General features: G+C 38.2%; 1 protein-coding gene across 6 annotated transcripts in view; it reads right to left on the bottom strand.

Annotated features, from left to right (window-relative positions):
- Nucleotides 1-17,465, bottom strand: part of GDPD1 (glycerophosphodiester phosphodiesterase domain containing 1) — a 53,395-nt gene extending 35,930 nt beyond the window's left edge. For 4 of the 6 annotated variants that reach the window (XR_011523439.1, XR_011523440.1, XR_011523438.1 and 1 more), the window contains exon 1: nucleotides 16,926-17,406. Coding sequence is in view for 2 of the 6 variants with exons in the window: in XM_008509559.2 (XP_008507781.1) it covers nucleotides 16,926-17,067 (142 nt within the window). In the remaining 4 variants the exon portion in view is untranslated. Of the gene's footprint in view, nucleotides 1-16,925 lie in introns of all 6 variants that reach the window. The other 2 variants (XM_008509559.2, XM_070562335.1) reach the window with 2 other exon arrangements.
- Between the last annotated feature and the right edge of the window lie 729 nt (nucleotides 17,466-18,194).

Raw genomic sequence — 18,194 nt, 5'->3', positions numbered from 1 at the left:
TGGTGTGTAATAGTTTGGCAAGATTTTCTCTTTCATAGCAGTACATAAAAAATTGTGCATCTTACAACCAATGGCATTAGATTCAATGAAGCAGTGAATATTCTGTGAAAGTAAAGGATTATCACTATTTAATTATTATTATTGCCATTGTTATAGTAACTGGTGCTTGGTGAACATCCATGGACTGAAGTAACAAATAATATTGTGATGACCAAAAGAACACAGATAAAAAGTATCTAATTATCTAATATTATATACTAGATAGAATCAATTAGCGTAACACATGCTAGCCATAAGTTTTTAAATATTTTAAACTAAAAGATTTCAGTGTTGCTAAATAATTAATAGAATGCACAGAAGAATACTTTGGAAATACTTCTCCAAATATTTTGGAAAAACAGCCAATTTCTTCTTAACAAAGAGGCACTTCAAGTGTAGGGCACTGTTTAAAGATGGGCATTAAAATGTTTTATACACTGTACGATACAATCTGAACATACTTAGGAGAGTATTAAAATTTTCTTCTTTTATATTGTTAGACTGTATTTCTATGGCAACCTAATAAATAATCAATGGAAACACAAGGTATAAAGAAACAAATATACTAACCTAATGTTCTAAAGTTCCGTGAGTTTAGCAGAGAGAAAGGGCTATCTATGTGAAAAAAAGCTACTCTGACTTTACGTTCACTTTAGTTACCACAGTTGACGCACAATAGAAAATGGATCAAGTAAAAATGGAGATTGTATATTTTTTCAAAAGTAAATGCTCTTTTGAGATTAAATGACTTTTAAAAATCTAGTTTGTGTTTGCTGTAGTCAAAAACTATGAAAATATGTTATATTCATTTGATCTATATTCAAGAACAAAGCACTGTAGAATATTACCAAAAAGACAAGAGTGCTAAAATGGTTCTTAGTACGTTAAGTTAAACTCTGACTGCTTGTTATGCCAAAAAGCAAGGAAGTTAAAAGGATCCAGAAGCCAGTTTGAAGGAGCTCTCACTGGCTAAACCTGCGACAAAATCAGCTTCAAAATAAAGACAGTAACAGATTTCAAACCACTGAATAAACTAGGAAATTCTGAGTCCATTTTAATAAATGGACTGAAAGTTTGATAAGGAATGGAGTATTTATGTAGTTTTAAAATAACTGCTGGGCCGGCCAGGTGGTGTAACAGTTAAGTTCCTACGCTCTGCTTCAGCAGACCGGGGTTCGCCAGTTTGGATCCTGGGGCGCCAACCTCCGCACCGCTTATCAAGCCACACTGTGGCAGGTGTCCCACATATAAAGTAGAGGAAGATGGGCACACACGTTGGCTCAGGGCCAATCTTCCTCAGCAAAAATAGGAGGATTGGTGGTAGATGTTAGCTCAAGGCTAATCTAACTCAAAAAAATAAATAAATAAAATACCTCCCTACAAAAATAGTTATTTATTACAAAGAAAAAAAATGTAATTTCACACTGGAAAAATTTGGCAGACACCACCTTCACCAAGTGATCAAAGTCAACATCATTAGCTCCTTCAAGTTGACTCCTGTACTTTTAATATCCTTGTTTTTTGGCACAATGAACAGTCATTAGCTTAACTTTAACAAATCAAATTAATAGCAATTATCTCCAGATGGTCAAAATACAAATGACTTCTTTTCTAATATGCATTCTTCTAGACCTTACAAATTCTCTACAATGAATACATATTAGTTTTAAAATAGGGGAGAGAATCAAAGTCTTAAGCACATGCCATAATGTCTGGAACATTCTCTTCACCATAGCCTCCCAATCTTTCTTCACCTTAACTTAATTCTAGAATGAATTCACTTCTCAACTTCTCCATAAAACACTTTCTTACCACTTCAGATTACAACGATTCTTCTTACAGACAAGAGTTAATGCCTTAAACTGGCAATTCCCAACCTCTTTGGTCTCAGGACTCTTTCACTGAGTACTTCAAAGAGCTTTTTGATTATGTGGGTTACACTCATTAAAATTACATATTAGAAATTGACTTTTAAAAATTGTAATTTACTTATTTGAAAATAACAATAAACCCATTACATGTTAACATAACATTTTATGAAAAATAACTATCTTCCAAAAAGAAATGTAATAAGAAGAGTGGCATTGTTTTACATTTTTGCAAATCTCTTTAATGTCTGGCTTAATGAAAGGCAGCCAGATTCTCATCTCTGCTTCATACACATATATCAACCTTCACACAGATACACGGTTGGAAAAGAAAGATTCTTTGATACTGCACCAAAATTCAACAAGTGGTAGTTTCTTAAAAATTAGCTGTAATGTTAAGTCTGAACCATATCAATGACCTTTTCATACTCTATTACATGAAAATCCATTGGTCAATCATGAACTTTGAGTGGATCTTTCACCCATGCATGGTTTTATAATATCATGCATTGGTCTTCTGGAAAATACGGATTCACTGAATTATGCTGATCTTCTAAATGTTGACACATTTCACTATACAGCATTTTTTAAAAATCACATTTGTTAATATCTGATCTCATCAGGAAAATCTTTAAGAATTGGAAAGCTACCAAGCTCACAGTGGAGGATACTAGTTTTCCAAACTTCTAATTTTTGCTTGAAAGTTCAGATTTAATCATTGGCCCTGCCTTAATAGAAAGTGGCTAGATTATTTTTCTTCTAATGACAGACTCACTTTATTAATTTTCAAGAACACATCTGCCAAATACTCATCTGAACAACCAGTTTGTCAGTCAGTTTTTTAAGTAAAAACGGTGTTCTGTGGAAAAAAATAAAGACGAATTCAGCTCATAACTCAAATGTTTGCACAAGCACTTTTCCTCAAGACAACTATCACCACACTTTGGTATGCAGCCAAGTGTTTTGTGTGTGCTTCCAATTCTGTCACACAGAATATTAAAAGTTAAGTGTACTTAAGGGGTGAAATTTTTTGTTTCTTAAAGATTGGCAGCTGAGCTAACATACGTTGCCAATCTTTTTTTTTTTTCCCCCTTCTTCTCCCCAAAGCCTCCCAAAATACAATTGTATATTCTAGTCACAGGTCCTTATAGTTGTGCTATGTGGGACCCTGCCTCAGCATGGCTTGATGAGTGGTGCTAGGTCCAGGCCCAGGGTCCAAACCAGTGAAACTCTGGGCCGTGGAAGCAGAGCGCCCGAACTTAAATGCTCAGCCATGGAGCTGGCCCCTCAAGGGGTGAAATTTAATTAAATTTATAATTTTTACTAATTCAAAGATATTCTTTTTTTTTTTGCTGAGGATGATTAGCCCTGAGCTAACATCTGTTGCCAACCTTTTTTTCTTTGCTTGAGGAAGATTAGCCCTGAGCTAACAACTGTGTCAATCTTCCTCCATGTTATATTTGCTCACTACTACAGCATGGCCAACAAGTGGTGTAGGTCCACGCCTGGATCCAAACCCGCAAACCCAGACTGCCAAAGCAGAGCACGCCGAACCTAACCACTACGCCACAGGGCCGGCCCCCATCAAAGATATTCTTAAGTAAAACAGCTTTTTTTAAAAAAACTGAGAGCATGACAGTGAAGAATGCAGTGGCTACTAGTACACTTAGTAATACACTAGTACATTTACTGCTTTCATTCGTGCTAAAGCAACAGCAGTTTTGCCCAGCACTGCTTTTGCACGATCAGTACAAATGTCAACAAAGTGAAAAAGGTAAATAATGCCTTATGAAAATAGTTTTGACCTTGTAGACCCATGAAAGGTCCTAGGGATGCCCAGAGTCCACAGATCACACTTTGAAAACCACTGCCTTAAACAATCAATGATGATAAGTCAGAGGAGTGGTTACCTGTGTGGATGAAGGAGGATAGACTGGGAAGGGAACCAAGAGGATCTTGTGGGATTCTAGCAGTATTCCATATCTTAACCTGAGTGGTCGTTACCCGGGTTTATACATATATATATTTAAAAAATTAAGCTGTATATTTAAGGTTACTGCTACTACATGTAAGTCATCCTTAAATTTAAAAAGAAGCCTTTAGTTCTAAGTCTTATGATTTTCATATTCTGGTATATTCAACTAAACCCTAAGAAGGCTTTTTGAAGGCAAATATTGAGGGAAACATCTATCCTCCACTCCCTGTTTCCACCTGGTGAAGGAAACTTCCACTCTAGTTCCCAAGAAGGGAAAAGAATGGAAGGAACACCTTTTTTTTTTTGGTGAGGAAGATTGGCCCTGAGCTAACAGCTGTTGCCAATCTTCCTCTTTTTGCTTGAAGAAGATTGTTCCTGAACTAACATCTCTGCCAGTCTTCCTTTACTATATATGTAGGACACCACCACAGCATGGCTTGCCAAGCAGTGCATACGTCTGTGCCTGGGATCTGAACCCATGAACCCCAGAAACCAAAGCAGAGCATGCAAACTTAACCACTATGCCACCAGGCTGGTCCTAGGAACACTTCTAATCCTTCTTACCCCTCACATACACTCCTCCTCATGGGAGTAGAAGTGAGTTAGGAGACATAGCTGTCTGTCCACTGCGACTCAACTCTTCACTGTTGTCTTAATTTGGAGTGGTCCAGTCTCAGAAGGAACAAAGTGCCTGCCAGGACGGGCCCTGCCCATACAAGGAAAAAGCCTCCAATTTTAGTGTTAAGTTCAATTTAGAGGGCATTATAGGGTCCAAATTCAGCTCTATTAGTAACAAAGTTAATATATTTACTTCCATCTTTCTGATGCCTGCATTTTATTTCTAAATTGGCTCCAAATTTGGGAAAGGAAACAGTGTTAATCCATAAGCCTTCTCAAATTCCAATAACAAGGGCTTTGTAATATACATCTTTTAGAATATTTAACAAAACAGTATTCAATAAACATTTATTATGTTTGAAATGATGTCTGAAATTTGTTCCTAAATAATCTGGGTGAGAAGAATGGACAGGGATACAGGTGAAACAAGACCGGGCATGAGTTGATAATTGTTCGTATCTAGCTGATGGATTCATGGAGTGTTACTACTTTTGTATATGTTTGAAATGTGCCATAATAAAAAGTTCAAAAGATACTTATTGTTTGATCTTTTGGTTTTAAGGAAAAAAAATCATGAAAAAAACAGGATAAGGATTCAGTACTCCGATATAAATTTCCCCACAGTTAATATAATTTTTACTACTAATATTTACATTTAAAGTCTGTTTGTTTTTTATATCTGCTTTCCATATTAATTTTTAAAATTATTTTATTGAAGTCATATTGGCTTATAACATTATGTACATTTCAGATGTACATTATCAAATATCAGTTTCTATATAGACTGCATTGTGTTCACCACCAATAATCTAGTTTTCATCCATCATCATACATGTGCCCCTTTACCCCTTTCATTCTCCCCTTGCCCCCTTCCCCTCTGGTAACCACTAATCTGTTCTGCTTATCCATGTGTTTGTTTATCTTCCACATATGAGTGAAATCATACAGTGCTTGTCTTTTTCTGGCTTACTTCACTTAGCATAATACCCTCAAGGTCCACCCATGTTGTCGCAAATGGTTTGATTTTGTCTTTTTTTATGGCTGAGTAGTATTCTATTGTATACATATACCACATCTTCTTTATCCATTCATTCGTTGATGGGCATTAGGTTGTTTTCATATCTTGGCTATTGTAAATAATGCTTCAATGAACACAGGGGTGCATACATCTTTTCAAATTAGTGTTTTCATATTCTTCAAATACCCAGTAGTGGGATAGCAGGATCATATGGTATTTCTATTTTTAATTTTTTGAGAAATCTCCATACTGTTTTCCATAGTGGCTGCAGCAGTTTGCATTCCCAGCAGCAGTGTCTGAGGGTTCCCTTTTCTCCTCATCCTTTCCAACATTTGTTATTTCTTGTCTTGTTAATTATAGCCATTCTGATGGGTATAAGGTGAAATCTCAGTCTAGTTTTGATTTGTATTTCCCTGATAATTAGTAATGTTGAACATCTTTTCATGTGCCTGTTGGCCATCATGTATCTTCTTTGGAAAAATGTCTATTTATATCCTTTGCCAATTTTTCAATCGGGTTGTTTGTTTTTTTTGTTGTTGAGTTGTATGAGTTCTTCATATATTTTGGAAATTAATCCCCTGTTGGATACATGGTCTGCAAATATTTTCTCTCAGTTAGTGGGTTCCCTTTTGTTTTGTTGATGGTTTCCTTTGCCTTGCAGAAGCTTTTTAGTCTGATGTAGTCTCATTTATCTCCTCTTTTCTTTCCCTTGCTTGAGCAGACATGGTATTCAAAAAGATACTGCTAAGATTGATGTCAAAGAGTATACTGCCTATATTTTCTTCTCGGAATTTTATGGTTTTAGGTCTTACATTCAAGTCTTTAATCCATTTTGAGTTAATTTTTGTGTATGGTGTATAATAATGGTCTATTTTCATTCTTTTGCATGTGGCTGTCCAGTTTTCCTAACACCATTTATTGAAGAGACTTTCCTTTCTCCATCGTATGTTTTTGGCTCCTTTGTCGAAGATTAGCTCTCCATGGATGCGTGGTTTTATTTCTGGGCTTTCAATTCTGTTCCATTGATCTGTGGGTCTGTTTTTGTGCTAGTACCACGCTATTTTGATTATTATAGCTTTGTAGTATATTTTGAAGTCAGGGATTGTGATGCCTCCAGCTTTGTTCTTTTTTCTCAGGATTGCTTTAGTTATTTGGGATCTTTTGTTGTTCCATATAAATTTTAGGATTCCTTTTCTATTCCTGTGAAGATTGTCATTGGGATTCTGATTAGCATTGCACTGAATCTGTAGATTGCTTTAGGTAATATGGACATTTTAACTATGTTTATTCTTCCAATCCATGTGCATGGAATATCTTTCCATTTCTTTATGTCTTCTTTGATTTCTTTCAATAATGTCATAGTTTTCAGTGCATAGGTCTTTTACCTCCTTGGTTAAATTTATTCCTAGAGATTTTATTCTTTTTGTTGCAACTGTAAATGGCAATGTATTCTTTATTTCTCTTTCTGCTTGTTCATTATTAGCGTACTGACTTTTGTAAGTCAATTTTGTACCCTGCAACTTTGCTGGAGTTGTTGATTATTTCTAATAGTTTTCTAGTGGATTCTTTAGGGTTTTCTATACATAGAATCATGTCATCCACAAACAGGGAGAGTTGTACCTCTTCCTTTCCAATTTGCATCCCTTTTATTTCTTTTTCTTGCCTAAATGCTCTGGTCAAAACTTCCAGTACTATGTTGAATAAAAGTGATGACAGTGAACACCCTTATCTTGTTCTTGTTCTCAGAGGAATGGCTTTCAGTTCTTCACCAATTGGTATGATGTTGGCTGTGGGTTTGTCACATATGGCCTTTATAATATTGAGGTACTTCCCTTCTATACTCATTTCATTCAGAGTTTTCATCATAAATGGATGTTGGATTTTGTCAAATGCTTTCTCTGTATCAATTGAGATGATCCTGTGATTATTTATTCCTTATTTTGTTAATGTGGTGTATCACATTGACTGATTTGTGGATATTCAACCATCCCTGCATCCCTGGAATAAATCCCACTTGATCATGGTGTATGATATTTTAAATGTATTGTTGTATTCGATTTGCCAATATTTTTTTGAGGATTTTTTACCTATGCTCACCAGCGATATTGGCTTGAAGTTTTCCTTTTTTGTATCGTCCTTATCTGGTTTTGGTATCAGGGTAACACTGGCCTCACACAATGAGTTAGGAAGTGTCTCATCCTCAATATTTTGGAATAGTTTGAGAAGGATAGGTATTAAATCTTCTTTGAATGTTTGGTAGAATTCACCAGAGAAGTCATCTGGGCCTGGACTTTTGTTTTTTGGGAGGTTTTTGATTACTGTTTCAATCTCTTGTGATTGGTCTATTCAAATTCTTTATTTTTTCTTGATTCAGTTTTAGGAGGTTGTATGATTCTAAGAATTTATCTGTCTCTTCTAGGTTATCCAATTTGTTGGCATATAGCTTCTCATAGTATTCTCTTATAATCCTTTGTATTTCTGTGGTATCCATTGTAAATTTTCCTCTTTCATTTTTGACTTTATTTATTTGAGTCTTCTCTCTTTTTTTCTTAGTGAGTCTGGCTAAGGATTTGTTAATTTTGTTTATCTTCTCAAAGAACCAGCTCTTAGTTTCAATAATCCCTTCCATTGGTGTTTAGTCTCTATTTCATTTATTTCTGCTCTGATTTTTATTATTTCCCTCCTCCTGATGACTTTGGGCTTTGTTTGTTTTTCTTTTTATAGTTCTTTTAGGTGTAGTTTAAGATTACTTATTTGAGATTTTTCTTGTTTGTTGAGGTGGGCCTGTAATGCTATAAATTTCCCTTTAAGTACCTTTTTTGCTGCATCCCATAAGAGTCGATATGTATGTGTCTTCATTTTCATTTGTCTCCAGGTATTTTTTGATTTCTCCTTTGATTTCTTCATTGATCTGATGGTTGTTCAGTAGAATGTTGTTTAGTCTCCACATATTTGTGACTTTCCAGCTTTTTCTTGTAGTTAATGTCTAGTTTCATACCACTGTGACCAGAAAAGATGCTTGATATGATTTCAGTCTTCTTAAATTTACTGAGGTTTGCTTTGTTTCCAACATATGATCTATCTTTGAGAATGTTCCACGTGCACTTGAGAAGAGTATATACTCTGCTGTTTTTGGATAGAATGCCCTATATATATCTATTAAGTCCATCTGGTCTAGTGTTTCATTTACATCCACTTTTTCCTTGTTGACTTTCTGTCTGGATATCTATCCATTGACTTGAGTGGGATGTTAAGATTCCCTACTATTATTCTGTTGTGGTCAATTTCTCCCTTTAGCTCTGTTAGTAGTTGCTTTATATACTTTGGTGCTCCTGTGTTAGGGACATATGTGTTAATAAGTGTTATGTCTTCTTGTTGGAATGTCCCTTTTATCATTATATAATGCCCATCTTTGTCTCTTGTTTTATCTTGAAGTCTGTTTTATCTGATATAAGTAGAGCTATACCCGCCTTCTTTTGCTTGCCATTTTCTTGGAGTATCATTTTCCATCCCCTCACTCTGAGCCTACGTTTATCTTTAGAGCTGAGATATGTTTCCTGGAGGCAGCATATTATTGGGTCTTGTTTTTTAATCCATCCAGCCACTCTGTGTCTTTTGATTGGTGAATTCAATCCATTTACATTTAGAGTGATTATTGATATATGAGGGATTAATATTGCCATTTTATCCTTTGTCTTCTGGTTGTTCTATATTTCCATTGTTTCTTTTTCCTTGTGTTTCTGCCTGCCATTTCAGTTTGGTGGTTTTCTGCAATGCTTTTCTCAATTTTTCTCTTTGTTTATGCTTTGTGACTCTGCTCTGATTTTTCGTTTTGTGGTTACCATGACGTTTGCTTACAAGATCTCATAGGGTCCAGCCCAGTGGCACAGCAGTTAAGTTCACACGTTCTGCTTTGGTGGCCCGGGGCTCGCCAGTTCAGATGCCGGGTGCGGACCTATGCACCACTTGTCAAGCCATGCTCTGACAGGTGTCCCACATATAAAGTAGAGGAAGATGGGCATGGATGTTAGCTCAGGGCCAATCTTCCTCAGCAAAAAGAGAAGGATTGGTAGCAGATGTTAGCTCAGGGATAATCTTCCTCAAAAAAAAAAAAGAGCCCATAGACGACACAGTCCTTTTCTGATAACCTCTTATTTCTATTAGCCTACGCAAATTCCATTCCTGTCCTCTTCCCCTTCTATGTTTTTGCTATCACAAATTCTTTTTTGTGTTGTGAGTTTGTGAGCTAATTGTATCAGTTATAATTATTTTTGATGCTTTCTTTCCCTTTATCTTTTACGTTATAATTAAATGTTTACTAACCTATTCTGATATAGAGCTATAATTCTCTGATTCTGTCTGTCTATTTACCTCTTTGCTCAAGGTTTTGTGAACCTTTGCTTTTTGGTTTCAGATAGGAGGGCTCCTTTCAATGTTTCTTGTAGGGCAGGTCTAGTGGTGATGAACTCCCTCAGGTTTTGTTTGTCTGGGAAAGCTTTTATTTCTCCATCATATCTGAATAGTAACTTCACTGGATAGAGTATTCTTGGGTGATAATTTTTATCTTTCAGTATTTTTTAATAGATCATTCCACTCTCTCCTAGCCTACAGGGTTTCTGTTGAGAAATCTGCTGAAAGTGCAATCAGGTTCCTTTTTAAGTTATTTTCTTCTGTCTTCTTGCCCTTAATATTTTTTCTTTGTCACTGACTTTTGACAGTTTTAATATTATATGCCTTGGAGAAGGTCTTTTTGCATTAAGGTAATTATGAGTTCTATTACCTTAATGTACTTGGATGTCCAGTTCCTTCCCCAGGTTTGGGAAGTTCTCAGCTATTATTTCTTTGAATAAGCTCTCTGCTCCTTTCTCCCTCTCTTCTCCTTCTGGGATACTTAAGATCCTTATGTTAATTTTTTTAATTGAGTTGAATATTTATTGAAGAATTTCTTCTTTTTTTTGTGAGGAAGAATGGCCCAGAGCTAACATCTATTGCCAACCTTCCTCATTGTTTTTGCTTGAGGAAGACTGTTGCTGAGCTAACATCTGTGCCAATCTTCCTCCATTTTATGTGGGTTGCTGCCACAGTGTGGCTTGACAAGCAGTGGTAGGTCCATGCCCAGGATCTGAACTCACAAACCCTGGGCTGCCAAAGCAGAGCATGTGAACTTAAGCACTACACCACTGGGCTGGCGCCAATTTCTTCATTTTAAAAAAATCTGAGTTCCCTGTCCTCCTCCACCTGACTTATTTCTAGGTTTCTGTCCTTGAGCTCACTAATTTTCTCCTCCATATAGTCTGCTCTATTTTTAATACTTTCTACGTTACTTTTTCATCTCACTTATTGTGTTCTTCATCTACAGAATTTGGTTTTTTTAGCGTTTCAGTCTCCTTGGTGAAGAACTCCTTCTGTTCATTAATTTTATTCCTGAGCTCATGGAACTGTCTTTCTGAGTTTTCTTGTAACTCATGGGGTTTCTTTACGACAGCTCTTTTGAATTCTCTGTCAGTCAGACTGCAATCTTCTGTGACTTCAAGTCTTTCTCCTCCTTCTGTTCTGCCATGTTACTGTAGCTCTTCATGGTGTTTGATGAATTGGTCCTCTGCCAGTGCATTTGTGGTAGTAACCACTTTTCTTATTTGGGTACGGCTTTGGTTACTTTGGTTCTGTGCTGCTTCTGGTTACATTTGAGAGTCCACACTTTCCTCTCTCTGCTGCCTCTGCAAGGGGCATTGTCAGTGCCCTCCTTGTGCCACTTGTGCCTCTGGGGTTGCTAGTGCCTTTGCTTTAGTCTTAAGTATCACCACCAGGTCACCAAGCTGTGAACACTTTTACTGCTTCCAGAGTCTCCAGGGTCTCCACTGGCTCTCCATGGCCTGGGATGCTGCTGCCCTGTGCACCACCTGTGCTGCTGTTACTGGGTTGTCTGGGGGTACTGGATTTTCATAGGTGTCACTGTCACTGCCAGGGGCCCAGGGAATTGTGTGCAGCCCCTGCTGCTGGTGGAACTGGTATTGGGGATGCTGCCACTGGGGGCTGGGTCACCAGTTCTGCTGTGGTTCCTGGAGCCTCTGGTCACAGGTTCCACTTGACACTGCTAGGGGAGAGCAGGAGCTAAGCAGATCGTGGTTTTGGTTGTTGCTTGCTGTGCAGCCTATGGTCTCCAGTGTTAGCTGGTATGTTTTTAAAACTCAGGTCCCAGAGTGTTCCATCACAGCTGGGAAAATATGAGCTTTGTATACTATCCCCACTGTTGGAGGGACCTGGCCACTGCCACAGCAGGGGGAAGGGGCACACACTGGATCTGCTGGTAGACAGTCAGGAAGTAATCCAAGCTGCCCTCTCCACCTGCAGCACTGCTCACGGGCATGCAGGCTAAGTCCTCTGGGAGACAGGCAGGTGGTATGCCGATGTGCACTCTGCGCCCCTGCTGAAACTGCTCCTGGGGATGCAGGACAAATCCTCTGGGAGATGGGCAGGGAGCGCTCGGATCCACACTCTCAGCCCGTGCTAGGACCTCTTGTGGGTGCAGGCCAAGTCCTCTGGGAGATGGGCAGGGAGTGTCCATATTAATTTTAATGGTAATCCATTTAAGCCTAACAGTTTAAGCATGCAAATATTATTACTTAAGATCTTTGATCTATTTTATAAGTTTATGAAATTATATAGCCAGTACTAAATAAAATATTGAAAAGGTGGTCAAGATATTAATAAACAGAAGCTAGATACTGTGCTTAGCACTTTATATATTATTTCCTTAAAATCCCCACAACCATGGTATTACTATCTCTAGGAAAAAAACTGGGTAAGGTCACATAACCAACAAAGGGAACCGGGATTCAAGCACAAGCAGTATCATCGCAGGTCCCATCCTTTTTACCACTAACTATGCTGCAGCTTCTATGCTTCTATTTATATAACACTTAGAATTCAGTTTTACAGGTAGATTGTTCATGTTGGTCCTTACTCTCATATTCTTCTACAGCATTTGTTTGTAAAGCTTGAAGATAAATTCCATGATGATAATACCCACAAATTATTTGTTAGATGCATATGGTGAAAGCCTGGAGAGTAACCAAGGGACTAATTAAGAAGTACGCCATTCTTCTCCAAGGAATTATTTGGTGGTGGCTCTTCTCTCATGAAATGGTTTGAACTCCTTTTCTTTCCAACTATCATCACATCATTCATAGAAGCATGCTTGCCATTAGCTTTTTTCCCTCAGTAAGCAACTTAAACAATGCCTGGCTTTGCAAATAACCATTCTACATGTAAACAAAAGTTTAATTTTTAATTAGTTATGAAGTTAATTATGAAATATGGAAGAGAATAATGGATTTTACACGCTGTCCTAATATAATTTGCTCATAATTCCTCTGCTTACGTCATCCTGCCTCCCTTTTCATCAGGTCACATTTTTCATTTCTTTGAGAAAACTTTCTCTGAAAATTCCCAATTCACTTTATTTATAGCTTCTCAATAAATTTCCCAAGTTTTCATTCTATACTAACTTTTCCTCGTTTATATAGTGCTTCATAATTACTTTGTGACTGGTCAATCTCTGATAGGATAGGAAAGTAAAGGAAACATTCTCTTTTGAATTTTTAATTAGATTTAAATGCTGTGAAGGAAAGAAATATCTCTTCAGTTTTCCTTTTACCTCCCAAATGTTTTATACACCAATAAACATTCAACAAACATTGTAGACTTGTTTTACACTTATGTTTTAACCATCGCTATTAACATCTTTGCATACATGATATATTTAGTGCAAATAAAACATACCTTAATGCATTTGAAGATATGATCCTATCAACTCAAAATGGAGTTATTCAGTAACTCAAGCAACAAGGTAAGTTTCTTCTTCATTTCTAAATTCATTTGTTCATTCAACAATTATTGTGTGCCTTCGAAAGAGTATATATGATTTATGTAAGAGCATAAAAAGCTCTACAAAAGAGCATTTCTCAATATGGGTTCCCAGGAACACTGCAGAATTGTTTCTATATTTCAAGGGGGAAAAAACTAGTGAAATTTATACTTGCAGATATAAGAAAAAAATTAAACACATCAACAGCACAGAAGAATGCACCAACTAACCACCAACTGCATGCTCTCTTCAATGACAAATGGTTCTTGTTTTGTATCTTGTCATCATTTCAATAATTTTTCTATAACAGCATTTAATTTTTCTAAATTTGTATACAGTTTAATGTATATACATATATGTTTGTGTGTGTGTGTATATATATATATATATATATATATATATATATATATATATATATATGTATATGTCTCCATTGCTGAAAATAAGTACATTTTAGGTGGCTTTATTAAGCAGGAAAGTACTATTAAATAAATGATAAGTGACTCCACTGCTAATAAGGTAATATTCCGTATTTCATGCAGAAATTAAGAAAATGGCCTTTGAGAATATTGCTTGCTCTCCATTTAATCCAAAGGATTTATCTTTGGTCCTATTGGTGTTTCGTCAATACAGTGTAGTTAAAAAAGCCTTTTCTGAGCCAAATAAATTTAGGAAACACATGGAAAGTATCTAGCGTGCAGCAGAGAATTAGTGGACAATAAGCTATTACTTTAACTATATGTTAAAATCTGTACTCGAGGCTAGAGACACAAGCATTAATAAAATCTGAAACCCGCCCTTGAGGAACTTACAGTCTGGCAAGGGAAGCAGATGGATTAACATATCCTATTACTACATAATGCAGTACAACATATGCTTTAAAGAGATAACAAAGCAAGCCTATGGTATCTAATTTTTGAAACATTAGAGTATTTTCTACTCTCAAGGACAATCAATTGTAGTAAAAGGTGAAAGTGTTCATTAAAACTCTGAAAAATAAGTATAGAGTGATCTCATTCCTTCTCAATCAACTCAAAGTTCAATTGCAAAATACAAATGTGCATCCCCTGTACTCATGCTTATATTTCTCCACAATTTTACAGTTTTCAAAGTACTTTTTATATCCCTAATCCTCATAACAACCCAAAGCAGAAGCAAGGCAAACAGCCCCCATTTATAGGTAAGGAAACTAAGGCTTATTCCCAAGGCTAGCTAGTGGTAGGTCCAGAATCTGACTCAGGCGATAATGCTTTTAGAGCAGACACATAGAGTAAACATTAACAAGAGTTTCAAGTTATAACAACTCAGGTGTATATACTTTATACACATATAATGATCAATGTTTCAATCTTGGAATGGTCATACACCTGGTTTACGTGAAATATCAGGTATTTGCAGTTAGAGCAATAGAGAATTAGCCCAAATGTTAGTGATATGCCCAGAAAGACCAGTGATTGAAAAGCAAGCAAGAAGCTGACTCCTTCCCAGTCTATCATTTTCCAGAAACTTAGTATCTTGAGTTACAAAGTGTTTTTTAGTAAATATCTCCTCTCCCCTCTGGATTCAACTGTATTATTTGGTGCACACACTCAACAAAAGTGTATTAAGCACTAACACACAGGAACTTACTGCAGTTCTCTGAGACCATCAGACAAGTAGAGTGAAGAGATTTTGAGTCTGCAGATACTGTTTAACTAGATTCTCATGAAAGGTTGTTGCATCTTTGAATACACAAATACTGATGCCATATTTACAAATAATGCAGGGAAATTTTTACAGGGGTGAAATTGAAACAACTGAAATGACTTAATACGTAGGGAGAAAATATTTTTAAGGTTATTTCCAAAAGTAAATGAGAATTGTAGATCTATCTTATCGTGGCTTTGATACTCGTTGCGCTGATCTAGCACCCATGTTTTAACCTCTATGGACTGCTGGTTTTTCACCTGTAGAGCGTTACAAAATTTCAAAGATTCACATGTATTTCTTCTAAAATAAAATTTAGATTATCCATAGTGACAGTTTAGATAGCTTTTTAGAGGATTTACTTTTGTTTTGTTTTGGGTTTTTAGTAAGCACACTTTCTTTTTTTAAAATTAGTAAACATAAGTACAGTGTGTACTACCTATCCCCAAAATAGGATTACTCCCTTTGAAAATTGTTTCTACAGCAACAACGTAAACACTAAAAGTTGGTTTTTGGCTCTAATGGTCGAAGGCAGATTAGTAGTCATATGTTATCTACAGTTTAAAACACAGATAAACCAAATAAGCAATAACATGGCATTTAGCTGGTGACCCCTTAAAACCTTTGATGCTTTTCATGAGTGGGAGACTAGCGTAACTACTGAAGTCACCCTTTAGAACTATGTTTAACCGATAAGATTATACAGAAGAACCCTAACATATTTCTGTGATATTTAAAACCTTATTCCTGGCCAATGCTTGTTAGAAAAGGAGTTATGGTACTAAATCAAGTTTTAGACTGTAAACTCCCAGAAATTTACCATTTCAAATATTAGACTGTAAATTCCAAGAAATTTTAAACTAGTTTAACATTCATTGCAAGAACAGTAAAAATTGATTAAAATAATCCAATTTGACACCATTTATAGGTTATGATTGAAACGAAATAAAGACAGATTATTACACAATAACGAAGGGGCAAAGATTTGGCCTGCTGTCTGAGAAATTAGAGGGTGGACTATCTATGTTCCTTTTACCAAGACACTTTTCCAAAAGAAACTTCTTTGTGTTCTTTAAACAATACTGTCCTGTCGTAAACTAAATCACCTTTTTGTCTTTTGGAAATCCACACGTCATTGCTGGGGTGCAGGGTGTGGCGAAAAAAAAAAAAAAAAAAAACAGGTGCAAGGTTTGCAGCCTTGGGAACCAGGACGCTCCAGTTTCTATCCCAGTCCAGCCCAAGCTCTAACTGTGACCTTGGTAAGTGTCTCCGGCTTAAGGACTCGGTTTCCCTCTCCTGTCAATTATCAGTGCTCGGGGGCGGCCCATAGAGACTGCAGACACTCTGGGGGCAGCACGCTCCAGGTTCACGCAGTTCCTCAACCCTGGAACTCGTCGCCCAGGTGCTCTCACAAGCGCAGCCACCGGCTCGCTCGGAGCAGTCTGTCCCCGGTGACCCGCGGCGGGGTACCTCCGGCTCTGCCCGGCGCTCCCCCACTGTGCCTCGCTGCTAGGAAGGGACCTTGCGATCATCCTTCCACCCGCCGAGAAACGCTCCATCTACCCTTTCTTCTCACTCTGGTCCTTCCTCCTTCAGAGAACCACCGACACCGCTGCACTCCAGAGATCCGCAACTTGGCTCTGTCTCAAGATTCTCTTCCTTCCCTCAGGAGACCTCCCCTTCACATCACCTTCCCCTCTTGGGGAGCCCACGATTTACACACCCCCATCCTTCCTCAAACTCTCACGTATTTCCACCCGTCTGCCTTTTGCAAAGCTCCAAATGACCCTGAGCTCTAGTCGCAGAAAAATGCCTCCCCCACCTCCGCCATCCGGTTCTGGGGACCCCTCTCACCTCCGCGGTGAGAGATGTGTTTACTGAGGAATCGCTGTTTCTTTCTCTGGTGCAGCAAGGTTGGATATTTGAGCAGCAAAAACGAGGTCACCAAGTACCCTCCGAGGGTGGAGAGAAGGTAAAAGGCCGCGGTGGACGACATCTCAGCCCCCGTGTGGGAAGTCTCCCACCTCCGGGCCCTCAGAACTCCGCTGCGGCGGTCCCAACGGCTGCGGCGGCGGCGGCGGCTGGATGTCTGCTCGCCCCCCGCCGGTGCCAGCGGCACAGCGCACTTGTCCGCGCCGGCCCACTACGCAGGCGCATCCGGACCCGGGCGTCCGAGCAACAAAGGGGCTCCGGCACGCAGGCGCGCTGCAGCGGCTGGGGGGGAACCTGCGGAGGTGTCGTGGGGAGCGATTGTCACCTGGCTTTGTGATCGCACCCGCGGTGCTTCCAGGAAGCTTCAGACTGAAGCGAAAACTTGGAAACCTGCCAGGCCTTCGCCGTCACTCAGGTAGGAAGGCTGTTCAAGGATAGCCTTCAGGAAGGCCTGACGTGATTGGAAAATACACATCAGAAAGGAAAGCTTTCAGGCGCGTCTTAGCCCCTCCTCCAGGGAATGCGAAAAACTGTGGCCGATGAAGGAGTTAAAGCCTGCTGAAACAAATAATAAACCCATCCATTTGTCCAACCAAGAGAGAACTTTCCCTATTGTCACACATTCTATAAGATGTACTAGTTTATCAGTCAAATATTTGAGGGACGCACTCCTCTCTCATTTCACTGAGAAAATACAACCCCCATGCCTTGTACACGATAGGCAGTATAGAAATATTTGTTGACTTACAAGTCCATGTAAAATAAGGAAAAGTTAACAAAGTTATGGGGTATCACCTAAAAGTCTTAGGAAGACTGGAAACTAAATTCCAGAAGGCCCAATTAGTTTCCCTTTCATTTCACACATTCTAAACTACTAAAACTCTAAGAGCCATATTTAAATGCAAAAGAATTAACCTAGGGCTGAGGGAGAAGATTCGGCAAGAAGAGCTTGTCTCCCACAGAAGCAGAATGCATACTGATTATTTAAAATCTTGTGATTCTTTGGGCCGGCAGGTGCTGCAGCAGTTACTTTCATGCGCTGTGCTTCTGCGGCCCAGGTTGGATCCCGGTAGGGACATACATGGCGCTCCTCTAGCCATGCTATGGCTGCCACATACAAAAAAAAAAAAAAAAAAAAAAAATAGAGGAAGAGTGGCACAGATGTTAGCTTAGCAGCAATCTTCCTCAAGC

This window comes from Equus przewalskii, chromosome 10, assembly GCF_037783145.1.
Source record: "Equus przewalskii isolate Varuska chromosome 10, EquPr2, whole genome shotgun sequence".
In the NCBI taxonomy this organism is placed as follows: Eukaryota; Metazoa; Chordata; class Mammalia; order Perissodactyla; family Equidae; genus Equus; species Equus przewalskii.
The sequence above is the reverse complement of the archived record's forward strand: the minus strand, read 5'-3'. Positions and strand labels throughout refer to the sequence as shown.